Source organism: Amphiprion ocellaris, chromosome 9, assembly GCF_022539595.1.
Source record: "Amphiprion ocellaris isolate individual 3 ecotype Okinawa chromosome 9, ASM2253959v1, whole genome shotgun sequence".
Classification (NCBI taxonomy): Eukaryota; Metazoa; Chordata; class Actinopteri; family Pomacentridae; genus Amphiprion; species Amphiprion ocellaris.
Window position 1 is genome coordinate 4928627 of NC_072774.1, and position 27830 is coordinate 4956456.

Sequence of the window (27830 nt, forward strand, 5' to 3'; positions counted from 1 at the left end):
TGACACAAAATTAGAGTAAGCCTCGTTGTTTAAAGCAGAGAACAGGTATAGTTAAGCCCCAAAACATTCACAGTCAAGCCAAATAGTGATTTATATTGAAGTTTTATTTGACTAGTAGATTTCTTCTGTCTGGAAATGACATGAACAAGTGGCAACAGATGTTTGGACAATGCATTGGAGATGTTAATGATTAACTTTTTTTTTTTTTTTTTTTTAAAGAAATGTCACGTTTTAAACCATAGAAATAGTTAAAATTTACCATAATCATCTCTAAAAGGATGTCTTACCATCTTTTGTTGCTTGTTTTTGTCATTTCCAGCCAGAAGAAACCTGTTGGTCAAAAAAAAATCACTTTAAATCAAAGGTTTCCATTGGCTGTAAATACTTTTGGTCCTAACTGTGTGTCTCACCTGGATGCAACATCCTTGTATTTTAATCTTTAAGTAAAGCCAAAACAACAATAGAAAGTTATGTCCACATTGGAGCCACCCTGTTCAGTCCTTAAATCCACCGTCCTAACTCGTGTCCGTCTTCTGCTCTCAGCAGCTGCTGCTAGGCAATACTTCATGCCTGCATGCATATATTTAATATTTATATCAAAAACAGAAGTCAGTGAAAAAAAGTATCAAGGTATAATTCAGCCGAACTTCAGTAGTTAACACAAGTAACATTTTCACTAGTTAACTGTTATATGAAACCTAAACAGTAATATGTCAAACTATGTTGTTAGTGGAAAAAAAATAAGACTAACATGTTATTAGGTAATGCTTTACCCCCATCACTGACGCATATGTATAGAAGGGGGTTTAAAAAAAGAAGATTTTCCTACACAAGGTTCAAAATGTCACATCACAGTAAACAAAGCCTGAGCTGTGCATGAGCAAAGAATTCTGCATATGGCATCATAGTTTTGCAAACACGTTTTAAATGACTGAAAAGAAAAATATAAAATAGTAGAAATGGAAAAAAAAAAGGTCGCTACTGTCACTCCTCGTAACCTTTCTAAACTTATTTGGCACTTAACAGTCATTCTGCCCTAAAATGACAAGAAAATCTGCAGTGTTGTAAAAGTGTTGAGATTAATGGTTCACCAAGGCAAGAAGTGGATGACTTTTCTCTCGTCATCGCTTAATTGGCAATTATAATTAAAGGGCTAAGGATCATACTGGTGTTTCTTGTTTTAACGCTCACAGTGAACACCGTGTCCATCTTTGTTTTAGTCTAAGTCTGTCCTTATGGGATAGGTAGACACAAGTTTCTGAATTTAAAGTTGAAAGATTTCTTCTTGAAAAAGAAATAAGCAAACATTAACATTGCAACAAATATAATGTTAGGGGTGTGAATTTGAGACTAGTTTCTTTTTGTAGTTTTTAACATGTAAAACACCAGAGTGATCCTTTAATGACCATATCTTTTGCCGGGGTGCTTGAATCCAAACAGTACAATTGCTAATCTACATTAGCAATGGGATCTGTAAGTGTAATTATTTGTATAGAAAGCCTTTTAGTAGTCGTATAACCAAAGCAACAGGTCAAATTTATTAGGCTATGGCTCCAACTACCTACAATAGCAGCTAAAAGAAGATGTTTTTTAAAAAGCAGGCTCAATAATCAGGAACACTAAACCGTTTTCCACTGCAGGAACCTTTAAGCAACATCCGATCACAAGATTGATCCCTTTCAGGGCTGTTTTGGTGGGAAAAGTACCATCTCGGGGGGTTCTTTATAGTGGCCCTGTAAAAATGCTGTTAAACTTAGAAAGGACAAAAAGCTCTCTTGATGCCCTCGTTGATGAGCAGTTTTGTCCTCTCTAACATCGCCATCAACATCATAAAACTCATCATATAGACTAACAAACCAAACCTCCATTGCTTGATTTCCTACACGCTCATAGAATTGGTGTTGCATCCAGTAGCTGGTATTTTGGTCATTGTCTTGGTGCACTCGAATTTAACGTCACAGTCAAAGTTTTTGGATCTTACACCACAATGGAAAAAGAAAGACTGGAACTACCGATCACAAGGCTCTGAGTTCCTGCAGTAGAAAACCGCCTACTAAGGCTTCTTAGCCATGAACTTGTTGGGTCACAGGTTCTGAGATAAATCTGGTGTGCTTGTCATATTGCAAACACTCGTGATTGTGTTCTGTCGAGTTTATAGGTGTTGTAAGTGGGACCACAGGTTGCTCTGCGAGCACCCACACAACTTTAGCTAAAAGTTGCATGGATTGAAATGGAGTGTTCCATCTCCTGAAGCTGAAGCTAAAGGAGACTTAAAGCAAGATGCAAGTTAAGTGTTGTTAGTAGATGGATTAAAGACACACGGTGAATGAATAAATAACCCTGATGAAAATAAGAAGGTCCCATTCAGTTATGAGGTTACAGATTGACTAGAAAACATTCGCACATGGTAGCTTGGACATATGGGGACTTCTTATGAAGCCAGGCAACACCCTACAAAGCTGTCTTTTGTTTCTTTAGAAACTAATTGGTGTACATCCATTGTCTTTTTGGTCTCATAAAGTTGTAAAAATGCCTTAGCTTTGATGATAAAACACTGCATTAATGAGAAAAACATATTAGAACTTTGCCTTCTACATCAACGGTTTGCAATCTGTGCCCTAAGACCAGCAAAACGACCACCGTCCTGCTTTCAGATGAAGTTATTTCCCCCATTGCTGATGAGCTTCCCTTTATTCTTGAGTCTCTTCAGCAGACAGGAGGCGATGCCTAACGCGCCGCCCTTCAAAAAGCGAACAAAGTTGTCTCCCACCAGCGGGCCCATGGCGAACAGACCTGGCTCCTTGGTACACTCAAAAGTGTAAGGGTGGATGTCAATGGGGTTTTGCTTGCAGGAGATAGGTCTGGTTGGATCCTGGCCGAGGTACTGGCCCTGCCCCTTCATGAAGAACAGATTTGGGTTGGTCCCAATCAGTACCAGGGCCATGGAGATCTTGAATGCCTTGAGGGAATTGTTCCCCTGCAGCAAACACTTCATATCGGACTGGAAGGACACCACGCAGTGCTCAGGGAAACTGGTGTAGTCGGGAAACAGGCCGACGCTAGCATTACCGGCCACGTTACCCGCTGCAAGCTGGGGCTTTGGGCACATCTTGGCACATACTGAGGAGGCGATGCTGACTGCCTGGGGTCTATTAGGGGCAGAAGAAGGGGCCACACTTGTGTAGGCCTGAGAGCACATCATGTTGTAGACTTTGTGGTACTCTGGGTACAGGGTCTTGGGCAGCTGCTTGAAGATGAGGTCTGGGTCGTCTACGCTCTTACGGAACACATGCAGCACTCTGACGTTGCTGCTACAAGCGCACAGAACGGCATCAGCGGCACTTAAACCGGCGCCTACGATCAGAACCGGATCAGAGTTCACATCCAGTTTCCTCCGGCTCACGGCCAAGCCCAGGTCTGAGATGCTGTGGAACACGAAAGGAAGATCCTCCCCCTCGACACCTAATCGGACAGGCGAATCGGACGCACCGGTGGCCAGGACTACGTTCTCCGCAAACAGAGAAAAGGGAACATGGGTGTCGTTCTGCACCTGCTGGTATCCCCTCACCTCCCAGAGAGCCCCACCTCCTCCACTGTTTACACTCTCTACTCCATTCCCCTCAAAGCCCTCATTCCCACCATCTCCCACCCCTTCGTCTCCTTGATCGGCATGCCCATTTTCCAGACCTTCCCCCTCATGCCCCCGGCAGAGTTTCTGGACAGAGGTCACGTAGGTGTTGTCAGCGAAATTCTTTTGGAGACCCTTTAGCTTCACGTAGTTACGGTAATAGGAAGAGATCTCTTCTGGGGTGGCTCTGTCGCTGGTGACATCCCTGAAGAGAGAACAGAAGCATTGAGGAACACTGGTACAGAATTAAGTCCTTGTCAGACATGGGATACGTTACATTGCTTGTTTGTCAGTATATTGAAGTGATGGTGTTTTGTCATTAAGACACAGGTCACTTTAGTGTATCCAACACCCTAATTCAGACAGCACCACAGTTAATCAAGTGTCAATAAACAAAAGACTTACTCTAAACTAATAGCAGCGTATCAGACTCTCCAATTAACTAAGTCTACAGTATTTATGACTTCCCAAACTAAAAAAATTGTCCATGTGTGATAGTAATCTAACTACAACTTTACCAGCAGTAAAATGCAAATATCCCAACAGCTGAATTAAGGACATAATTTATCCTCTCTCCACGTCGGGGATCATTTATAATTATACGTAATTACTGAGCTACTATTGTTTCATCATGGATCCTGCTGCAGGAAAAAACCCTACAAACAGATGGAAGCAACAAACTAAACTTAAGCTCCTGTTAAGTCAATTCAATTCAATTTTATTTATATAGCGCCAATTACAGTCAAATTGTCTCAAGACGCTTTACAGAACCCATATGCCTGAACCCCAGAGCAAGCCAAAAGGCGACAGTGGCAAGGAAAACACCCTTTTAACAGGGAAAAAACCTTGAGCAGAACCCGGCTCAAAACCTGGATTATATTTATTTTAGATGAGTTTCATTCATCTGACCCGTTACAGACTCTCTTTTCATTGCAGTAAAGACATTTCAGTTTGTAATAGGTGTGAAATTGTAGAGAACAGTGAATGAAAAAGTTCTTTGGTAATTTTCAAACTCTGTCTTTGGCTCACTGTGATGTTTATGGATGAATATTGGTGCTGAAATGTGGAAAAAAAAAAACTTTGGTGAATCACTTCACACAACATAAAGTATGCTGCTTGTGCACGTTTGCTAATGTGACTGAATGCAGTTTAGGTTTGTGCCGTGTTGTGATATAGAAATGATGAAACTACGTCTGACTTAGTGAGATTGCGATCACAACTTTTATGGAAAAGGCAGCTTTATCCAACTTCAGACATGACATGTTTACCTGCCGTCAGATTCATAAGAATGTCTGAAATGGGCTTTAAACTGAAGCTTAAGTTGCAGCATATCTTTGCTGTCCACTTCATCCTCTCTGTTTACCTGCGTTTCCCATTAGTCAGGTCTCGGTAGTTGACCCCAGGAAGCTCCATCCAGATGCCGAGACTAATAGTCAGCATGGAGCCTTCCATCGCCTGAGGAGATAAGAGAGGCAACATCAGAGACTACACGAACAATTACAAGATTGTTTGAGGTCAAACTGTGTGTGCTGCTTACATGCCAGGCTCCCCCAGGTGTTGCCCTCCCCAGAACCAGATGTGGGATCTGCTGCTGCTTGTCCCTCCTCCACTGCAGGACAGGAGGGAACTCGTAGCCAAAGTCAGCATTGGGGTGCAGCAGGGTGTCGAAAAGCACAGCGACGGGATTCCTGGACCTCCCCTCGAGACCTTCGCTCAGAAATTCCAAATCCTGCCGAGTGGAAATACAAAAGAAACTCATCATAACAAATGCGAGTGGCTGTGCGTACATGCACAAGAGAATATGCAGGTGTTTTTACCTGCTCTGTGATCGGGAGGTGCTTGGTTTCCTGCAGTTTTCTGTACAGTATTGGGTTTGGGTGGACAGTTGCCGTGTCTAAGTAGGGCTTGTATCCACTCAGCAGGTAGGACAGGCAAATACCGGAAGGCCCGTTTCCTGAGGACACAAGAGATTATTGTAGGACTAGAAGGCAGCTTCTGAGTTTTTAAAATGTGTGTGATCTCTCGTAGATGGTTTACCTATGATGACCACGGGGACAGTAGGTGGGTGCTCTGTCGGCAGAGCGGTCTCTTCCAGAAGAGGCATGGCTGCAGCCTGGGCCAGAGCCGGCACTGAGGAGGGAAAACAAAAACAGACATGCATGTGAAGGAACTTCCAGACGTTTCTGCCCATTCAGCGTCTGACTGAAAGCTTGTCTGTGCTTTGTCCCTCCATGTTTCTGGGTCAGATTATTCGAACAGGTTCAAACCGGCTCTCTGTCTTTGTGTCTGCCGGTGTTGTTGTTGTCTCATGTTAGCTTAGATCCTGTCTCCATCATCAGCTGACTCAAACACACACCGAAAAAAAACCCTGCATTCATCCTGTTATTGTGCTTCCACACACAGCCTCCCCGTCTGTCTGGGGCTTCACACACGTGGAAACACGCCGCCACAACACGACCAGCTTTTTTTCTTTATCGCCATCCCGCCAACGTCCCGCTGCACATGGCCCACGGCGGCTCTAGCCTCTGTTAACCCGGGTGCCGCTCCCCCAAACAAAAGGGAGTTCTAATCAGATTTATGTAGGCTTGGGCCTGTTGTGAAATGTTGTCGTCGAGCATGTGCGGTGTGTGTTTGTGCGTTACGCGACAGTGCCATTGTGTGCCCGCCGGGCAGCAAATCCCCCCTGATCACTCCTCTGAGTGGGCCCTAATCCCACTGGGCCTGTTTATGTCTTTGAGCGGCGGCGGGGTGAGAATGGGGTTCTGGCTCGCTGTCAGGACCAGAGCTCGTCTCAGACGCTCCCGCCAAAAACATCGCCCACCGGCCGCTGCCACCGCCACAGCCCACTTACCCCACTTCAAACCAAAACACTGCCCACGCCATCTTTGTCTGACGCCCCAAAAACTCTGGCTCAGTTCCCCAAAAACCTCCCATGTCTCCCTACCGCAGATACAATCCTCCCTGCCTCCCCTCCCTGCCTCCCCCCTGTCTGACCTGTGTCTGTAGGCCAACCGGTTGTCTTTCAGCTTGTTTACCCTTTTCAGTGAAAGCAATGGGATTCCACACACGGTCGTGCCCCCAGTTGGCAGGCTGATACTGGTATTTCCACACCACTGGTCAATTCTCCTAAAACCCGACCGTGTTTACAGTCGGAAACTTTTCCCTCTCTCTGAAACTTTCACTTTGCACTCTCTTCGACTAATCCGTAACGTAATCTCTCAGTTGTTTTTCACTTGTTTTCCACTGAAAGTACATAAAAGTGCACAAGTTAACAAACTAAAAGCCTTAATTAAAGTTAAAACAGGAATTTGATCCTTGACTTAGAAAATATCCACTTACTCTCTTTTTTAGTGCTCTGAGTGGGGCTACAATTTACGATTGTTTTCTTGATTAGCTAATTAAAAATGTCAGTTAGATCATGATTATGTAAGTTTATCAGCATCTTTTCTTATTTCTACACTCAGGTTATTACATTTCAGTTTGCAGATCTCCTTCAGCGATGGGAAACTACTGAAATCTTATACTTGCTTGCTAAAGTTTAAGCAGCAAAGCATAAAAGTAAAGATTTTTTGGGGATTAGTACTATTTAGAGCTGCAACTCATGATTCTTTTCTGGTCTATGAAACATCAGAATATGGAGTAAAATATTGATTAGCACAATATAAATAATGTTTTGTTTTGTCCACAACCCAATTATATTCAGTTTACTCTCATAGAGGAGGAGAGAAACTAGAAAATATTCAAGTTTAAGAAGCTGCAATCTGAGAATTTAGACTTTATTGTCATAGAAATTACTGACATCTAATTGACTAATCATTGTAACTCTGACAAATACATCTATTTTTGAGCTGCACTGTGATGTGTGGTAATAAAAACAACAGTATTATTGATACAAAAGCAGAGAGAATCAAGTAAATAAGACTTGGATTTGAGCTAAATTCATTGTTTAATACTATTTGTTATTTTAACCACTTAAGGTTAAAAAAAACATAATAAAACCAAGACAAAATTGCAATAAACACATTTCTCCCTCCTCCCACAACCAAAATAACAGTATTGTATTGTACTGTACAGCTGCATATGTTTATTTTCACTGTATTTTCTAGAAAATGGTTGAAAAATGTCTTGTTTTGTCCCAAATCCAAAAACATGCAGTTTACTGTCACAGAGGAGTAAAGCAAACAGAGAATATTCCCAATTCGGAAGCTGCAATTACAGAATTTAAGAGTTTTTAAGACTGAAAAAAATCACCTAAAGCAATTAATTATTATGGAAACACTTGGTTATTTATTGATTGATCAATAAAGTAGAGCACTTCTAGTATATCATTTGTTTTGGATGACAAACACAGCCTTACAACACATCAGCTGCCTTCAATGCTTCTGACAGATGATGCAACACCAGCTCTGTGTGCATCATGTGCTCTTTAAGACGCTGTTTTACATTTCTGAGACACGTTATGGCAAAAATAATGAAGATAAAAGTGTGAATATTGACCGAAACACCGCAGAGGAGATCATCCTGTTTGCTTTTAACTGACAGAAACATCCCGAAACCTTGAGGAGTAAGACGCCACAAACACAGAGAGAACATCCACAGCTGAAATGTGATAAGAATAGAAACGCCCCAGCTAAAGATGTTGGTTGGTTTTTTTGGGTTTGTTTTGCGCCTACATGTGCGCTCTTTAGCAGCATGTAGGACGGACTGTGCTGTTCCAGAACATGGTGCGCTATAGGTGCGCGTTATGTGGGCTACAGACACAGTGTGGTAGTTTGTGTGCAACTTTTAGTGAACAGAAAATCCCATTTTAGGCGCGTTAATTAGGATTTCTGTGTTTGGTTTTGGCCTTTCCTCCTCGTCTTTGCAACTTGAGCTCATGTGCACGAAGCATCCTGCAGCTCGGCTACAAAAAGAGGTTCAATTTGGACTGATTCTGCATGTAGAAGTGTGTGTGTGTGTGTGTGTGTGTGTGTGTGTGTGTGTGTGTGTGTGTGTGTGTGTGTGTGTGTGTGTGTGTGTGTGTGTGTGGATGCTGCAGCAGCTCGTGGATCCAGTGCATGATGCAGCAGTCCGGGCTCAAACCTCCCACCACCACCGCTCTCCAGACTCCTGCCTCCAATAAGGCGCACAGGCGACATCATTGCGTAATTTAGGTCAAACACACAACATCCGCAACACTCGGCCCCGAGCAGAGTCTCTTACCGCGCTGTGGTTTACGTCTCTGTGTCCCAGTGGCGTCCCGTTATCGCGACCCGCGGCGGTCACCGTATAAATAGGCAGCCACCGGGCGGGTGGGAGGACCTTCCCGGCCGTCTGCTGGATAATGAGCCGGCCTCCCTGTCGTCACTCGCCGCGGCGTCGGTTCAGTCCGAGCGGACCCGGTGCGTTCAGGTCCGAGCAGCCCGGGGGTGTCGGCCGGCGGAGCGCAGATCTTCTCCGCGTCTTCACGGTGAAAAAGACCCAAAACCGGCTCCCTGCGTCCGCTTTTTGTCGTCACATGCGCATCTCTGCTCCGCACCGGCTGCGCGTTCACGGAGGGAGACGGAGCATCTCCGAGCATCATCATTATCATCATCATCATCATCATCATCCTCACCCTCACAGCGTCATCGTTAAAGTGCACAGGGTAGTCTGAAGACGTGGGTTTAGAATAATCAGAACAGCCACGTATCCCTCTAAAAAGCCCCAAATTATCAATATCAACGCAAATATTTAATCCATATTGGAAATTTATGGGTTTATTGTGGCTGGAAATGACATAAACAAGAGATAAAAGACAGAAAATCTCTGTGGGTTGAAGATGTGCGTTTAAAATAATCCAAGTTATTAACACAACAGCCACGTATTCCCCTAAAAAAAGCCCCACATTACTCCTATCACTGGAAAAATGTAATGTATAGTGGAAATCCGTGGGTTTATTGTGGCTGGAAATAACAAAACAAAGAGATAAAAGACAGAAAATTAATGTGGTTTCAAGACGTGCATTTAAAATAATCAGAATAGACACGTATTCCTCTAAAAAAACCCCACAAATTATTATCAATGCAAATATTTAATCCATATTGGAAATTTATGGGTTTATTGTGGCTGAAATGACTAAAAAATTATAAAAGACAGAAAATCACTGTGGGTTGAAGATGTGCGTTTAAAATAATCTGAACAGCCACGTATTCCTAAAAAACCCCCAAGTTTACTCATATCACTGGAAAAAATGTAATATGTAGTGGATATCTGTGGGTTTTTTGTGGCTGGAAATAACAAAACCAGGTGATAAAAGACAGAAAATCAATGTGGTTTGAAGACACGCGTTTACAATAATCAGAACAGCCACGTATTCCCTTAAAAAAGCCCCAAATTACTCATGTCAACGCAAAAATGTAACGTATAATGGAAATCTGTGGGTTAATTTTGTCTGGAAATGACAAAAATAAGTGACAAAAGACAAAGTCACTGTGGTTTGAAGGCGTGCATTTTTTAAAAATCCAGGTTATTACCAGAACAGCCACGTATTCCCCTAAGAAAGCCCCAAAGTACCCATATCAATGCAAAAATGTAATGTATAGTGGAAATCTGTGGGTTTATTGAGGTTGGAAATGACAAAAATAAGTGACAGAATACAGAAAGACATTATGGTACTGACCTTAATGATAAATGTAAACAATTCCTATGTTTATTTTTTGCATTTTTACTTAAAAAAAAAGCCAAATGTAATATATAGTGGATATCTGTGGGTTTATTGTGGCTGGAAATGACATAAACAAGCGATAAAAGACAAAGTCAATGTGGTTTGAAGACGTGTTTAAAATAATCAGAACAGTTCCTCACTATAAACGTCCACAATCAGTTCCAAATCATGACCATGAAACCTCAGTGAAGACCTCTAGCTTCACATTATTGCTGTTCACAAGATGTTTAAAGTCTATAAAATCATGTCCAGTTGTTTTCAAGGTTTCATTTCCTCCACTGTGTTTCACAGTGTGGAACTCCATGGACTTTTTCATCATGCTTCAAACTGTGGACACTGGATCATCTGTCTTCCTAGGAAGACAGACGTGAGCCCTGCACTGGAAGAATGGTAGAGGACAAGAAGAATCCAAGGATCAGCACCAAGAGCATCCTGATGAATGTGAGCAGTTCTGGTAGCAACATGTCCATCAGACACTCCAGCAGACCAAGAACAAGGCTGGTCTCCATGGATCAGACCAAGGAGGACTCCACTTCTCCAAGACAGACACACTAAAGCTCAGCTGGACCTGCAGCACTTCTCTACTCACTTACTGCTCAGTTACAAGTCATGTCTGAAGAAAACGGCATCATGAGAAAAGAGGAAACATGGAGATTGTGGAGGAGAACATCAGGAAGTCTGCAGAAAAACTGCTCCTTGGGCAGCATTGGAGCTTCCAACAAGACAATGATGTGAAACATGGAGCCGACGTGGTGAAGAAATGGTGAAGAGAAAACAATGAGAAGATGTTGGAGCGTCCCAGCCAGAGTCCAGACCTGAATCCATCCAGAATGTGTGGAGGAACTGAAGAGCAGAGTGATGGAGAGGAAGCCTTCAAAGAGCTGGAGATGGACACTTGGAGGAACTAAATCCCAGTGGAGACCTGCAGAAACACTGACAAAGACACTTTTTCGTGTCATTTCCAGCCACAAAAAAACATGTTGGTGAAATAAAAATTCCCTTTCAATCAAAATTTGACATGGGAGATGAATAATTTTGAGGCTTATATATGCAAAAGTGTTCAAAGTCAGGCTCTACTTTCCTCTTATTGTCATGTTTTGATCTGAAATTCAGATGTTTAAAGCAGATAAAATGTCAGTTTCACTGTTATATTAACATGCTTTTCAAGGCTACTTATTGCTGTTTATATTACATTAAAAGTCTACCGTAAAACAGCATAAAACAGGGAGTTTCAGTGTGTCTTTGGATATTTTATGTAAAACTTTTTATCACTGATAGATAAACAACTTAAAATCTTGATGGAAATCTGAAGAACTTTGTGATTTCAACTCAAAAGGGGCCTTTAAGTCATGTCAAAAGGAAATGGCATCATGAGAAAAGAGGAAACACTGAGATCATGTAGGAAAACATCAGACAGTCTGTAGGAAAAACTTCCAATAAGACAATGATCACAAACATTATGAATGAGGTAACCTACATCACAAAAGTTCACACCCAAACTCTCCAGAACAACATCTGGATAAGTTGTTTTAGAAGCAGGTGCTGTGGACTGATGAGGTTCAAACTAACCCCATTGGCTGCAATCCACCAAAATAATTTTGGAGAAATTCATGAAAACTACTCCTTTCCAACACGTGAGTGGAAGTTTTCTGCTTTTGGGTTGAGACAGAGAAGAAGAATGCACTCCACTAAATACCAGAAAAATCTCAATGCAGCTGTCATGCAGGCCTTGGAGCTGAGAAGAAGCTACAGCTGGAGGATGATCCAAAGCAGACCTCAAAATCCACCAGAGAGCCGGAGCTTTTGGAGCAGCTGCCACAGTCCTCGGACTCAAACATCACTGAAAATCTGTGGGTCGATCTTAAACATGCTGGGCTATAAATACCCCGGAGCTCCAAGTGATCTGCAGGGAGGAGTGGTTGCAAACTCATCTGTCAAGAAGAAAGGGACTCTTTGCAAGCTGTGATAGCTGCCAGAGGGGGAGGGTGGCTCGGTAGGTTTATAGGTGCAACAATTACTGGCCTACTTGCAGGAGGCTGGGGAAGTGATGCCTCTCACAGCATCACAACAATGTCAAAATTACAGACTATGCAGCTGGTGCAGTGTCAATAATTGCAGAAAATTATAAGCCTGAATAAGTTTAAATGAATATAAAGATGACCTGAATCAAGTGTCTGTGAGGCCACGTCTTTACACTGATTATCAAGTCTAAACTTAGTCTGAGTCTGAGCCAGTTCTCCAGACTGACACACTTTGGTTTCCTCATCTTTTTCTGGTGGTAAATGAATAATTATATACATAATTACATAAACAAGTGACAACAGATGGTAAAGCATCATATTAAAAATATTATGGTAAATTCTTAACTATTTCTATGATGAATTGTTTTACCACAGTGCCTCACTAAAAATCATTCACATCCTCAAAATTGTTGCAGAAAATGCAGCTTCTATATCATTTTAAGTAATCTTGGTCATTCCTACCATATTTCTAAAGTGTCCCAATCCTTTCTATAATCTCCAATTCAGTGTCTTACAGTCTTTTGATGCTTGTTTATGTCATTTCCAAACAGAATAAGTTGAGTTGAGTGAAGTTGTGTAAAAAATAAAAATAAATAAATAAAAATAACTATAACTTTAGCACAGGCTGGAGTAATTTTGGGTTTAATTGTTGGACTGCAATTCCGTTTTCTTGTGTACAAGCAGAAAAAGAAGGATATTTCATGTTTTGTCCCAGCAGCAGCTCAGTCCCGCACGGATCCTCATCGTCTAATCAACGGCAAGACTGTGCCACTTCTTCCGTATCACTGTCCAATCAGCGGCGAGACTCCGCAGAACCGTTCCGGCTTATTGTCCAATCAGCGGAGAGAAACAACTACTCACTGTCCTTCATACAAACACATGTTTGCTAGCAGTTAGCTGCGGCTAAAACACGAAAAGTGGCAGCAGACGCCACTGAAGATGGTGAACTTCAGTAGAATTTGTCTCCGGAAGGTAAGAACTGCAGCAGACTGTGATGTGGAGATAAATAATTGAGCAGTGACGGTTTTATAACACCTGACGTTAGCTGGCATGCTAACTGTGAGTGTATCAGGATGCGAAACTAACAGTAAGATGCTAACAGCTACATGTATGTGTGGCTACAGTAAACAGCACAACAGCAAACTTATATTTACAGCATGACACAATTTTATGCCCTCTTATCAAACACATAAATGTATTATTCATTAGCAAAGACAACAGTTTTGTTAAATTTAGTTTCATTTACTTGACATTTGAAAAAGGAGGACTTAAAATAGCAAACACATTCTCCTGGATGACAAAAAATTAACTGTACATGGGCAAAGATGCACAATTCAGATGCTTAGCATTGCAACTAGCGATAATTTTAATATATGTAATTATAATATGATTTTTTATAGTGTACTTTTCGGAAGTCTTTCAGAAATTATAGCTACAAAGGGCTTCACAAGGCAGCAAAACACAAAAAAGGCATCAAATAGGCTTGAAAAGTCAGATGAAAACAGCGTTGGAGAAGGTAGAAACATTTCAAAAGAAGGAAAAGACAGCTGGAAGGAAATTAACCTACTAAATAAATGACTGATTCATCTGCCATCTATTGTAGACTATACTTATCTCTTTTACACAGCTATGATTATTAGACTGTGACTAAGCTGTAACTGTTTATTGATTGATTGATTAGTTTCAGCTGCTTTGTTTGATTTCTGGTTTCTTTCCTCCACTATGACAGTAACCTGAATATTTTTGGTTTGTGGACAAAACATGACATTTGTTAGGCTTTGGGAAACATTTTTCCCCCTTTTTTCTGGCAGTTTATGGAATGAACAACTGATCTATTCATCAAGAAAATAATCGACAAGGAAAATAAATCTTTGTTGCAGCCCTAATCAGAGTCAGCTTTAATGGCCACACAACATCCAAGGAATTTGGTTTCGGCTGTTGGTGTCACTCTAGGAATAAGGAAAGAGAATAATAAAATAACTATAGAAAGAAGAAGAGCAAAAATAAATGAAATAAAATTTTAAAAAGATATTTTAAAAAAAAATAGTAATAATAAAAAACAAATACGAAAAAATAAATATACAGATATTTACATGTCGAAAGAATATATTAACACAGTAGTGCTAATTATAATTGCCAGAGAGACAATACAGTGCAAAAAGCAGAGAATACTGTTAGCAGAGAATACTGTTCATCTATAAAATGTACAAAAAGGGTAAAAATATAAATCAAAAGAGGTTTTTAAGAGTAGTTGCACAACAGTGTTTAGTCGATTGACTCATCAATTAATTGACCAAAGGTTTCCATATCCAGGACATCATAAGACCAACAAATCAACTCTAAAAGCAATGCCGTTTACTAATAAATTACACCAAGTAAACAGCAGAATAATAACAATATAAATATACATAGAAATTATAGTTATTTTGTTATATTTATTTCAGGTTTTCTATAAATATATATTAATGTATTTAGCTCTGGGTTGAGACACCAGTAGAATCCCAAAATTGGTAAAAATGAACAATGTGAAGATCTTTTACCTTCTTTTAAACAGTTTAAATTTGAAGCCACATCAAACTTAATATTTTCGCTACTTTAAAGGAAAACCCTGTGCTTCTGATTTGATTACCTGCTATTTCTTTAATATGTTGCTGAAGTCTTGAGGAAGTAAAGCAAATCTCATCTTATCTCATCAAAGACCTCTTCTAAGTCACAAAAAACAATTGTACTGCACAACAGTATACTTCTATATGTGAAGATTTTATCTACACTCTGTGATCCCATCAGGGAATTTTCCAACAAGTATTCTAAATATAAAGTATATTTTTCAGTGGTTTTCTCCCTGAACACTTTGTGAATATCTTACCAGTCTAATTTCTCTCTTTTGCCTTTTTGCAGTATGGAAACTTTGTGGACAACCTGCGTCTGTACGTCCGCGGAGGCAGCGGCGGGATGGGTTTACCTCGTCTGGGCGGACAGGGAGGCAACGGAGGAGATGTTTGGGTGGTGGCGATGAAGAACACAACCCTGAAGAGGATCAAGGACAAATACCCACAGAAGCGTTTTGTAGCTGGAGCAGGAGCCAATAGCAGGTTGGTTTCTGCAAATGCAATCTTTAATTTACATTCCACTGCTTGCTTACTGATGTTTTGTTGCAGTTCTGTAGTTGTGGGTCAGTCAGAGCTGTTTGTGCTGCATTTGTTGAAAGTGTTCGAGCTCTGAAAGGAGAAACGGGGAAAGACAAGGAGGTCCACGCTCCTGTTGGTATCACTGTTACTACTGATGACGGCAGAACGATCGGTATGTCAGGAACATTTTGTTAAATGTCCCTCATGTTGTATAAAACAGAACCAGCACAGTCAGATATGTAATGTTTAATGTTGGAATAGAGAGTCATATATACTACCACTTAAAAGTTTGGGGTCACTGAGAAATCTCCTTCTTTCTGAAAGAAAAGCGGGTGTTTTTTCCAATGAAGATGACATTAAATGAATGATAAATCCATTCTAGACATTGTTAAGATGGTAAATGACTATTGTAGCTGGAAACAGCTGATTTTTAATGGAATATCTCCATAGAGGTACAGAGGAACATTTCCAGCAACCATCACTCCTGTGTTCTAATGCTACATTATGTTAGCTAATGGTGCTGAAAGGCTAAATGATGATTAGAAAACCCATGTGCAGTTATGTTAGCACATGGATAAAAGAGTGAATTCTCATGGAAAACATGGAATTGCCTGGGTGACCCCAGACTTTTCAACAGTAGTGTATATATGCTAGTTTTGCCCATGAAAAACAAAGATTTATTTCACCAGAGAGTAACAGAAACTGTAAACTTAGAAGAAAAACAGAAATTTGATCTGAAATATAAACAAATGATGCACATGACGTTGTACAGGGTATACCTGAAATCTGGTAAGATAGGAAATCTCATTAACTATCATTTTTTTTGCCTCCACAGATTAAATATGGCTTTGTTGAAAGAAGAACGAGTTGAACTGGTACTTCTCAGTGGACGGGAAGGATGAACATATAGAAAGATAGCAGATGAATTTAATTTCTTGAAAATCTCTATTTTTACCTATGTGTCCAGACTTCGACAAAGTCATATTTAATCTGTGGAGGCAAAATAATTATAGTTAATGAGATTTCCTTTGTGTCCAGACTTTAGGGACACCCTGCATAATAATCAGATATGTAATTTGTGGCATAAAACTTATAAAGTGTTACCAAAAAGTTCTAAATCTGTGCCTATAAGAATCAAAAACAATACCTGACTTAAATTTGCAATGATGCTCTGCTCGCAGCGCTCCTGCAGCACTCTCTGGATGTCCTGTTCTTACAGATGTCAATCACAATCCGTAATCAGCACTGACTCACCTAAACTGTGTCAAAACCTTCAATTTGAATTTCATTTAACTTCCAAGGTGACCTGAACGCTGACGGCGATCGTGTGTTGGTGGCTAGAGGAGGCTCCGGGGGCTCTTTGCACTCTGGCTTTGAGCCCAGTAAAGGTCAGGCCAGACACATCAGGCTGGACCTCAAACTCATCGCTGACCTCGGCCTCGTGGGGTGAGAACAGAAACACACATGAGCACACTGCCTGACACCCTGTAAGTTTAGTTAAATATGTGATTTTTCTTCCGTTGAATCACCGTCAGGTTCCCAAACGCAGGGAAGTCTTCTCTCCTGACAGCTTTGTCGAACGCAACGCCTCAGATCGCCAACTACGCCTGTAAGAACTTTATTAATAATCACCTGTTTACTTTGATGCGTTTTGTTGCTATTTCTAAAATCTGTTTTATAAATTTCAGTCACAACTTTGAAGCCGGAGATCGGCAAACTGATGTATCAAGATTACAAGCAGGTCTGTGACCGCGTGTTGGAGCTTTGTGTGTTTTAACTGTCCATTGAATTAGAGTTGTTTATCATCGTTAACTCGTGTTCCTGTTGCTCTTTTCTTTCCGTAGATCTCTGTCGCTGACCTCCCGGGGCTGATTGAAGGTGCCCACATGAACAAAGGGATGGGCCACAAGTTCCTAAAACACGTGGAGAGGACCAAGCAGCTGCTGTTTGTGGTGAGTAGTGACTCTTATACCTGCATTTTTGTGAGCGTGGTCAGGATATCCAGCTAGAAATTCTTCAGAGATGCAGACTGGTCATTGGGAAGGGATTTCCTGGTGGGCTGCTGTTTTTTTAAACCCCTGCATTAATTCCCTATACAACTCATGTACAGATACTGAATAGACCATTTAAGCTGCAGCAACGCAAATGGTGAACTCTGAGGAGATGCAGAAAAGGTGTTAAAAAGAAGAAAGCTTCTCTGGTGGTGTTGAGGGCTGCACAGTGGCTTGCTGGTTAGCACTTTTCTCTTACAGCTAGAAAATCCCTGGTTCGAGTCCTGGCCTTCCTGGGATCTTTCTGCATGGAGTTTGCATGTTCTCCCTGTGCATGCGTGGGTTTTCTCCGGGTTCTCCAGCTTCCTCCCACAGTCCAAAAATATGCTGAGGTTAATTGGTGATTCTAAACTGTCCGTAGTTGTGAATGCGAGTGTGATTGTCTCTACAGAGGGTCCTCGACCTACAGCGTTTCATCGTTATGTTGAAACTGGCTATGTGCAACTAGTTAGGGAGTGGAGCGGACGAATACATCGTCATGTAATGCTGTAAGACGGCTTTGTTTACATTCGCTGGTTGCAGACCACCTTGGATTGGGCTACATTTGCCAACTTTTTGCCCTTCATTATGGCTCCACACAAAGGGACATTATTAGATCAAATTGTAAAATGCTGTTATCTTCTTTCAAAATGAATCATACATGCATGAAAGTCGTTGGTATTTATGACTTTTATGAAGAACTGATGGATATCGTGATACGCGTAACGGCTTTGTTTACATTTTTGCCGGAGTTCCAACTTACGGTGAAAAACAACTTGCATCGCGCCGTAGGAACGAAACTCCGACGTAAGTCGAGGACCCCCTGTATCTATAGCCCTGTGATAGACTGGTGACCTGTCCAGGTGTCCTCTGCCTTCACCATAAGTCAGCTGGGATAGACTCCAGCCCCTTGTGACCCTAATGAGGATTAAGTGGTGTATAGATGATGGATGGATGGATGGTGGTGAAGAGTGAAATAGCAGCTTACGTTCTCTGTGCCAGATTAAATGAACTAATTAAATGTTTTTGTTAACTTTGAGGTTTTTGTGCATCAGCAAGTTTCACCATTTTCAAGGTTTAATTGTCAGACTCGGTGCACAAATGTTTAGAGGAGATTCATTTCTCTAAAACGTCTTTTAAAAAAAAATTGTTACTTCAACTGTGGATGTGTGAAACAAACATGTAAATGTGCTCATTTTATTCTATATTGCTCATCAGTTCTTTTTCATCTTACAGCCTGTAAGTAATAAAATATTTGATAGGCAGCTGAGCAGTATATGTGATTTGTTAAAAACTCATGAACATGGCTCAGAAAGGTAAAAAATGAGGAGGATCTTGTGTAACTGAAGTAAATTAGAACACAATGCATCATTCATACGATAGAGTTAATTCATTATTGTTGCTTCACTGATAAACAGAATAAATGACGTGTGTTGCAGTATTTTACATAATTCTGATCATAGAAGCAGATTATTTTAGTCAAATTAGGCATCAGGTGAATGTTTTAATTCAATGTTATGCATTAATTCAACGTTAAATTTTTGCTTTCTGTACTGGAAACATCAGTGAAAAATCTTAGAAAATTAGTCTTCCTTTATATTTAACCTAACACAAGCAATACAAATAAACACTGTTGTAAATTCTCAGGCTGTTTTTGTTACCAGTCTGCCTCTTATTGCCTCTAATGATAATGATGATGATGTTTGGTTGTGTTTTGTGGCTGCAGGTGGATGTTTGTGGTTTCCAGCTGGCGAGTAAAACACAGTTCAGGTCGGCCTTTGAAGCTGTGCAGCTTCTGACCAAGGTGAGTCTGATTTTACGGTTAAAAAATCACAGTAGCAATCATTGTCAGATATTCATTCTGATCCTTTATCTTATTCTTTTCCTTTAGGAGTTGGAGTTGTACAAAGAGGAGCTGGTGTCCAAACCTGCACTACTGGTGGTGAATAAGATGGACCTGCCTGATGCTGAGGACAAACTAGAAGAGCTGCAGGAGCAACTAGAAAACCCAGAAGGTAAATATGATGTAAATATGTTTTCCATGAAAACTCCCACTTTTATCCATGTGCTAATATAACTGCACAAGGGTTTTCTAATCATCAATGAGCCTTTCAACACCATTAGCTAACACAATGTAGCATTAGAACACAGGAGTGATGGTTGCTGGAAATGTTCCTCTGTACCACTATGGAGATATTCCATTAAAAATCAGCTGTTTCCAGCTACAATAGTCATTTACCACATTAACAATGTCTACACTGGACTTATCATTCATTTAATGTTATCTTCATTGAAAAAAAACTGCTTTTCTTTCAGAAATAAGGACATCAAAAATAAGTGACCCCAAACTTTTGAACGGTAGCGTATGTGTCAGTATTTGAAGACAGATCTCTGTTTGCACTTCAGCATCTCTAAATCCAATTAATTAATTTACCTCTGCACACTGTTTATATTATGATGCACAACTTTGAAGCAAAAGCTTTGTAATACAATTTGAGACATTAGAAGAAAAATGTCATATTTAGGAAAGAGAAGTTCCTGGACATCTTGAGGTGCATAAATCTTTATTTTATTTTTCACACATGAAAAAAACTCCATGCATTTAGCTTGAGTAAATGTATCAACAAGGTAAATAAAAAGCACAACTACATGTTTTTCTTTCTTCTTTTGGGCAGTTAAAATATAATGCCAGATCATATTACATTTGTTGGCTGCTTTTAAGGAAACAGAAGGTGTTTCAGATTCAGTTGACTGATTTTTTTCTGTATAAGTTAATTACTGAAGTTATGACAAAGTAAATCTTCTCATGGCCCTCGGAGCCCATCTGATGCACTTGGTGTCAGAATTCCCATTTCATCTATGTAATTATGAAAATAAATCTCTACTGACAGCACTTTACAGTGAAATACATGTAATAACACAACAATTTTATTATAAGAAATATTTCTTTTCCATGATGTAAAGGCTAATTTAAAAAATCTGCAGGTATTATTATATATAAATAATGGAATATGTGGATAGCCGAGGCTGTTCTAAAACATGTATGGTTAGCTCTTATAGTAAAGCAATTTGTTTATGAAAGGTGCTAAACAAATAAATGTACTATTAGTACCAAGATAAGAGCTTATAAGTAACGGTGGTAGAATTAAGCTGAAAATGGCTTTTAGGGCTGCTGATTTTATTCATTTATATGCTCTGTGCTGTGAATTAAATTAACTAACTACTTGTTTTTGTAAACTTTGGGGTTCAAATGCCAGACTCTTGCTGAAGATTTAACCGTTTACAAGGTGTGACTGTCAGACTCGGTGCACAGATGTTTAGTTGGTGAACTTTACGGCTGATAATTTTTATCATAGTTTTTCCCAGGCATAAAAAAATTAATCTTTTACCTCCTTCTAAACAGTTTAGTTGATTCCACAATACCTAAAGTATTTAATTCTTAGTATAATTACTGGAGTTTAGAGAAAGGAAAACAAATCGTACCTTAAACATTTGATCAGAAAACCACTTCTAAATCACAAACAAAATAACTTTAAATGGAAAACATTGTTTAATGCTGACCCCTGTCCTGTACAAAGACTGACTATTGAGATTTAAATCCAGTCTTTGATCCTGTCAGGATATTTTATATCAAATTATGCAAATCTAAAATGAAATGTTCTGACTTAAATGCTCGCAAATTCTGTTTTTTTTGGGATAATTTTGTAATTTTCTTTGACTTTGATGAGCTAAAGTGATGCAAAAGTTTACTACGAGGGCAACAGTCATGATCAGGACCACTGGAGAACAAACAATAACTTGTGTTGTCTTTATTGTGCTGACAGAACATTATTTCACTCTGCTGTTCTCTCCTCCTGCAGAATTCTCCGATCTGCTGCCTGCTGACATGATACCAAAGAACTATTTGACCTTCAGACACGTGGTTCCCGTTTCTGCCATCACCGGCTTCGGTATCAACCACCTGAAGAGCTGCATCCGTCAGTCCCTCGATGAAGACGCAGCCGCCGAGACTAAAGCTGTGCATCTGGAGAAGCTGCAGGCTCTGACAAACAACTCGCACCAGCGTCAGTGACACACATGGACACAGAAAGGAAAATTCAGTGGAAACTACGGTGCACGAGGATGTTTTGCTGCCAGGAAAAGTGCAAAGTAGTCGAACTGCGACATCCTTGGAGAAACACCTGCAGAAACTGTCAGTACACAGAGTTCTGTAGAAGCGATGAAGGACGATTTCACAGCCAAAACAGAGTGCAGTGAAGCTCAGCGAGTTTGGCAGGAGTTAGTCTGCGCTTCGAATGTCGGCTTGTTTGTTTGAAGATTGTCAGAGTCTGAATAACTGATATGAAGTTACAAGACTGATGAAATGATTGAAATAACAGCTTCATGTTGCTCTCAGTTAAAGGACGGGGTTGTAGTGCCATTCACTGATGCAGAAGAGTAGAGGTGCTTTTGTATAAACCAGGTCTTTTCTGTTTGACTCACTAAGATTAAGATTGTTAAGATTGTTGTATAAGAGTAATTTACACACAATTCGGTATCCATACATAACATGCACATGCATAACACATGCTAGTGCTCAGCGCAAGGTCATTTTTTATTAAAGATTTCATCCGTCGGAAATGATACGTCAACTGAGCAGCCTTGGCAGAGTACTGCGCTCTGAGTGCTTTTCTAGTTTAGTATGTTGTTGAAAATATCACAAAAACATGTGGTCCAAAATGGGGTAAAAATGTCATAGTTTAGTATGTCGTCCAAAATGTGGAAAGAACGTCATAGTTTAGTATGTTGTCGGTCCGTCTATATTTTGGCAATTGGATTTTCCGTGCTGAAACGGATATTGAAAAACAAAAAACGAGTGGTGGTTTGATTTTCGTTTTAAAATACAAAAAAAATTGAAATACAAGGCGTTTTTCCTTATTTATGATCAAAAGGGATATATGAATTTTTTTAAATGCTTTGATTTTCATTTTATATTTAGAATAACAAATAAATAAAATCAGTAAGAGAAAGAAACGAAAAAAAGGTCCGTTTTTCATTTTCTGAGGCCGGAAGTGGTCATCAGCAAGTGTGGAGCCAAACGACAACAAGATTCTCAGAGGGCGGAGCCAGAGAGCAGTGATTGGTCAGACTGACTGAGAGCCAGACAGCAGTGATTGGTCAGACCATAGACAATATAGAAGACATCTATGGTCGGCACGTGTGGTAGCATCTCTGGCTGCTGTGGATCTTGTTTTTGGAGTAAAACACGGTAAGAAGATAAATACTTCTAACCAGAGGCGTTGTTTTGTTGTACGTTAAGTCAGCGACTTGTGAAGAGTTGTGTTTTGTCGTGTTTGAGCAGTTGGTCCGGACGCGTTAGCTAGCTAAGCGGCTAAGTTAGCTAGCAGGCTAATCAACACAGGTGGCTAACTTACCGCTGAACACCTGTGTTAGTTGCTGCTGCAGCTGTCCTCATTATTAGAATGACTTTCTCAACCTGTATTTCTCTGCTGTGTATTTTAGCTTTTTAAAAGTTATTTTACTTTAAGGTTAACCGAAACCCGTTCAGCTGCACTGAAGTTTAACATTCAGCTGGTTTGAATTAAACTGCGCTTAACTTAACATTGCACAACATTACCTCTCTGAATCTCCATAATTTCATTAAATTCCTTCTCTCTTCCACTGCTTAAGTTCAATCCAGTATATAAAGTGACATTAATAAACTAACAACCAGCCATTGTATTTATTTATTACTGCATGTATTTGTAGTAAAACATGAGTTGAAACATCCTACTTTTGGATCTAGAACTGTACAAGCCGTTCATTTTCAGTCACCTGATGAGTTAAACTCCCCCTTTTATGTGAGGTTGAAGCAGAAAGTCTGAGTTAACAAAGAAAGTTGTTTATAATTTGCGATACCTGTTATCTCTTACTGAGGCTTTAGTTTTTGTTGAGCTGATTTACTCATAGAAACTTTGTTCAGGAAGATTTCTCAGTAGCTCAGAGGACAGGCTGCTGTTTACACAACCTTGTAAGAGAATGTCTGTCAATGCTTTCAGCAGAATTCAGAAACACAACACTTCCTAAACAGATATTTTGAGGCTGTGAGGTTGAACGTTTGAGAGTCTATCGGTGTGTTTGTTTGTGGTCTTTCTGTTTCTAGGTGGAAGCTGAATTAGTGAGGATGACTCCTGCTCCTGTCATCTCTAAACTCCTCCCACATCTTTACCTGCACATGAGGAAAATCACTCCTGTAGAATGCAGGTATGTTTGTCATTATTATAAAAAGATGTTGCCTGGTGACCTGTCAGAAACCCATCATACAGAGTCAGCCAAAATAATGTTTACACCCATCAGGAAAAGAAAAACTTGCATAAATATTTCAATACCAAATTTATTCATACACCACCAGATTAATAAAAGTTATCTTTGGCCTCTACAATTACAAGAGGTGCTCAAAGTGGTGGCCACTGGCTTCCAGACATTTCTGTTGTGTTGTAGACGTCACTTGTTGATGCTCCATTCATGAGGGTAGCGCCATCTGTTGGGAAAACATCGTACAACAGGACACAGAGTTATCGTGATTTGATCAAACTTAGAAAGAGGACTCTATATGTATAGAAGTACTTATACAAATGACATATTTATAAAAGTTTTTCTCTTCTTGATGTGTGTACATTATTTTGGTTGACTCTGACTCTGTGAACTTAATGAGAACAAAACTGTCATTTAATTGTTGCTCTGAAAGCTTTTTTAGTGAAAACCGGCTGGTGTTCTGCTTTGAAACAAACTGCTGTTGAGGTCTGTGTTTTTAGGTTTAACCCCACAGTTTCTAAATGAACTGACAGTTGTTGTTTTTTTCCTGATCAATGTGGACGTTATAATTGCTGGTAGCATTTACTGATCATATAATCAGCATGACAAAATAACAGTCTAACATTCTGACCACCTGACTAATACTGTGTTGGTCCCTTTATGCTGCTAAAACTCCTCTGACCCAGTGGTTCATCAGAACCTCTGGGGATGTCCTGTGGATCCTGTGGGTTGCAGGGTGGATCCTACCTAGACCAGGCTGATCCTGGACCATCCTACAGATGCTCAATCAGATCTGGATGTGGGGATTGTGGAACCCAGGTGAACAGCTTAGCTCTGTCGTGTTCCTCAGACCACTCCTGAGCAGTTTAATTTGTCCTGCTGAGGGTGGCAGCTGGCATCAAGGACTGCTGTTGCCATGGAGACTAGGGGGTTGTTCGTCCTCCAGTGTTTAGGTGGTGGTACATGTCAAACATCCACATGAACGTCAAGGTTTCCCAGCAGAATGTTGCATTAGAACAAGATGATGGATGTTGTTCTCTTCAGCTGTCAGTGGTCAGAATGTTGTGGCTGATTGGTGGATCTGTCTGCCTTTACTCTGACATCCAGAGTTATACAAAAGTGTAGTATGTGTGCAGTGCAGAAGAGATTTACTTTATTGTATGCAGTTTTAGTGGTTCCATCAGAGAAAATCATATCCATATACAGATTTTTATTAATTCCAGGGCTGGTTCAGTAAAGATTATAATAATAATAACTACATCAGATAATTCTTTGTTGCAGTTGGAATTTTGCAGACTGAGAGATGGTTGAGAAGGTTTCAGTTCTTTTTTTTAGCAAAATATGTTATAATAGAAGATCTTTATTGTCATTGTACATGAAATTCTCTGCAAACCAGCAAAGTGCATCAGTCTGAGGTATCTAAAAATAAATAAGTAAAGAAAAATGCTTCTAAAGCCAATAATAAACAATATTTTGAGGGAATATTGTTAAAAAGATAAACTGTCATTAAAATTGACTTTAAGTTTAGCTTCAACACGAGATAACATTTACTTTCATTACTGATGTTGTCAAGTTTTAATAAAGTTCATGCTACTTTTATAAAATGATGAAAGTGAATAAATTGTATTTCTGTGATCTGTGTTTGATTTCTGTCTTTTCTCCTGTCATCCAGATGTTCAGAGGGAGATGATGCCACATCTGGTCCAGCTGATGGAAGGTCTTGAAGTTCTCTGACTGGCCTGGACTGAAGATGGTCGTCTCACTGGATTTAAGGTTCAGATGCTCAGTAACAAACTCCACCAATGAGCCAACAGGGAAGCTTTAGGTTTATTAAATGTTGCTATGAAGGTATCGCTGTTTTTCTTTGTGAATGCAATGTGCTCCAACTGAAACTTGAATTAGAACTTAGAAGTAAATCCTTCCATCTGAAAGGATTTAGTTGCATTAATAACCTCATAACATCCTAATTTTTATTCCAGTCTTGGTTGGAAATAGAATCTCTGTATTGATTCAGGTAAAAACTGAACTTCACAGCATGTTGGAGCAAAACAACCAGATGAAAACTGTGATGGTGTTGGATTGTCAGACCGTAATGTTGCAGCTCAAAGCAGCTTTTCTATCTCAGTTCATTCTGACATTCAGCTATGAATCAACACAGCAGATGGTGATCCATGCTGTGGAAGTCTCACATCTCCTGATTTAATGGAGCTGCTTTGCACTTTTTACACTGTTTATTCACCAACACTTTATTTAATAAAAGTCCCATCTAGTTTTTATGAGGAATGTGATGTTTTAATTTCTCTGTGAATAACTGCAGTCTAATGCAACAGCTAGAGTTGTAACATCTGTCCTGATATTGATCATGAAGTATTGATCAGAATACTTATGGTCAGCAGTCATCCCTGTAGTTTTACATTAAAATCTTTACTTGTGTTGTGAACTTTGGTAAGAAGCAGAAACATTAGCGTTGCCATGGATACATGAGTGTTAAATTCTGTCCATGTTTCCATTTTGGGAAATGCAGTCCAGATGAGTTTGTTTTTACTGCCAGCTACCATTCAGTCTGAGATATTAAGAATAAATAAATGTGCATAATGTGGAAATGAACAGATTTTATTTTTATTTATTCCTACAGTTGCTGCATGTAAAGTTCCAAAATGTGGATGAATTTAGTCTCACAATCACAGACAATAAATATTATCTGAAAGTCGGGTTATTCTTGTTTATCAGCACAATACAAAAAGATTAATGTTAGAAATATTCCAGTTAAGACTCTAAGAATATCATGATTTATGTAAATTTACCTCAATAATATGAATGTTCAGGTTAAGATTGTGCAGTGATATTTATTATGTAAGTTTAGCTGATTAAAGTTTATGACTCTGCACTAAAATATTATTTAAATTGACATCATTAATATAATATTTAGGGTCAGACCCTACAGTATTGAGATTAAGAAATCAAATATTCTATAAAATGTAAATACACTGAATTCATTTAGATATATTTAAGTGAGACTCTACAATATTATTTGACACAAATCTATCTAAATCCAAATTTTAATCATTTTTTCTCCAAACATTTACTGGACTGATTTAAATATTAAAATCACTCCTTTCTAATCCTCTGCTGTACGTTCAAACCTGAGACCTTAAATAGAAACACACAAGTATCTGATTGAAGGAACTTCTGCAGAGTCCTGGTTCCAGAACATGATGATAGAATTATAGACAAACTTTAACAAAAGCTGCCTGAGAGTTTACAGGTTTTTATGTTAGATTTCTTCAGTAATTTAATGAGAGTTATCAGCAAAAAGCAAGTGTTCATTTGATGAACTTCATTTCCTAAAACATCCAGAATTGGAGCTCATATCTTTGGCAGCTGTAAAGTTTCTGCTCCTTCAAAGTTCACAACACAATGAATGAATTCCTAAAACACTCTCAATGCTGGAGAGCGTTTGATGCTGAAGCAGTGATCAGTTTTTCAGTTTCTTCTCTGGAGATGCACAATGAGGGACGTCTGCAGAGACTGAGAAAGAGTCTCACCACATCCTGACATGAGGAAAAAGACTTTATTGAAGACTACAATGAGAAAACCTATCAGACAGCAGACGGCTGCATTCAAGGTGAGCTCTGAACATTTGATCTGGAACAGGAATTCAATAACGGCAGCATGAGCTTCATTTCAATCTGTAGCTGCTGAATTCATGGATGAATCATCTGGCACTAGAGAGGAAGACCATCAAACATCCATGTCAGCTGATGGAGGTCCAAGAGTCTCACCAAACAAACAACCTACAGAGTGAAGACCTCAAATCTGATTGGACGGCCTCCTATTCAGCCACATGTGTGAACAAATGCCTCTAAGCTGATTTGTTTTCTAAAATAAATCTAGTTTGAGTCCTAATCTATGCCTGAGGGTTTGCTTCTTTACACTGCTGTTAACAGTTTAGGCTGTTAGATTGTTCCAGATAAGACAAGTACAAGATTCTTCAGAGCCGTTCTACCATGAGCCTGACAGGAAGAACTCCAACAGCTACTGAAT

The 27830-nt window shown here is 39.7% G+C and overlaps 2 protein-coding genes across 3 annotated transcripts; one reads left to right on the forward strand and one right to left on the reverse strand.

Moving 5' to 3' along the window:
• Positions 1-183: 183 nt before the first annotated feature.
• Positions 184-9145, reverse strand: osgin2 (oxidative stress induced growth inhibitor family member 2). Its single transcript, XM_023291876.3, has 6 exons — positions 8831-9145; positions 5666-5758; positions 5446-5582; positions 5166-5357; positions 4992-5083; positions 184-3833 (listed from the first exon to the last, which is right to left on the reverse strand). Exons 2-6 carry the CDS (start codon positions 5730-5732, stop codon positions 2651-2653), a joined length of 1671 nt encoding a protein of 556 aa, XP_023147644.2. The 5' UTR covers positions 5733-5758; positions 8831-9145; the 3' UTR covers positions 184-2650.
• A 4021-nt stretch (positions 9146-13166) lies between these two features.
• Positions 13167-27692, forward strand: gtpbp10 (GTP-binding protein 10 (putative)). 2 transcript variants are annotated; one of them, XM_055013320.1, is made up of 13 exons: positions 13167-13306; positions 15233-15426; positions 15543-15634; positions 16764-16908; positions 16998-17071; positions 17151-17203; positions 17307-17414; positions 19219-19296; positions 19384-19507; positions 21353-22740; positions 23635-23735; positions 24473-24605; positions 25459-27692. In XM_055013320.1, the coding sequence occupies exons 1-10, from the start codon at positions 13274-13276 to the stop codon at positions 21562-21564; spliced, it is 1113 nt and encodes a 370-aa protein (XP_054869295.1). In that variant the 5' UTR covers positions 13167-13273; the 3' UTR covers positions 21565-22740; positions 23635-23735; positions 24473-24605; positions 25459-27692. The 2 variants fall into 2 exon arrangements, with proteins under 2 accessions (XP_054869295.1, XP_023147645.1); XM_023291877.3 differs by lacking the exon at positions 24473-24605.
• The last annotated feature ends 138 nt before the right edge of the window (positions 27693-27830 follow it).

Excerpts from the sequence above, each read along its gene's own strand:
- osgin2 (XM_023291876.3), bottom strand. The coding sequence starts at position 5,732 with ATGCCTCTTCTGGAAGAGACCGCTCTGCCGACAGAGCACCCACCTACT. Across the intron at positions 5,358-5,445 it reads ACCTCCCGATCACAGAGCAG|GATTTGGAATTTCTGAGCGA; the intron begins GTAAAAACACCT and ends TCCACTCGGCAG. Across the intron at positions 5,084-5,165 it reads CACCTGGGGGAGCCTGGCAT|GCGATGGAAGGCTCCATGCT; the intron begins GTAAGCAGCACA and ends TTATCTCCTCAG.
- gtpbp10 (XM_055013320.1), top strand. The coding sequence starts at position 13,274 with ATGGTGAACTTCAGTAGAATTTGTCTCCGGAAG. Across the intron at positions 15,635-16,763 it reads TGATGACGGCAGAACGATCG|GTGACCTGAACGCTGACGGC; the intron begins GTATGTCAGGAA and ends TTAACTTCCAAG. Across the intron at positions 19,297-19,383 it reads CTGTGCAGCTTCTGACCAAG|GAGTTGGAGTTGTACAAAGA; the intron begins GTGAGTCTGATT and ends CTTTTCCTTTAG.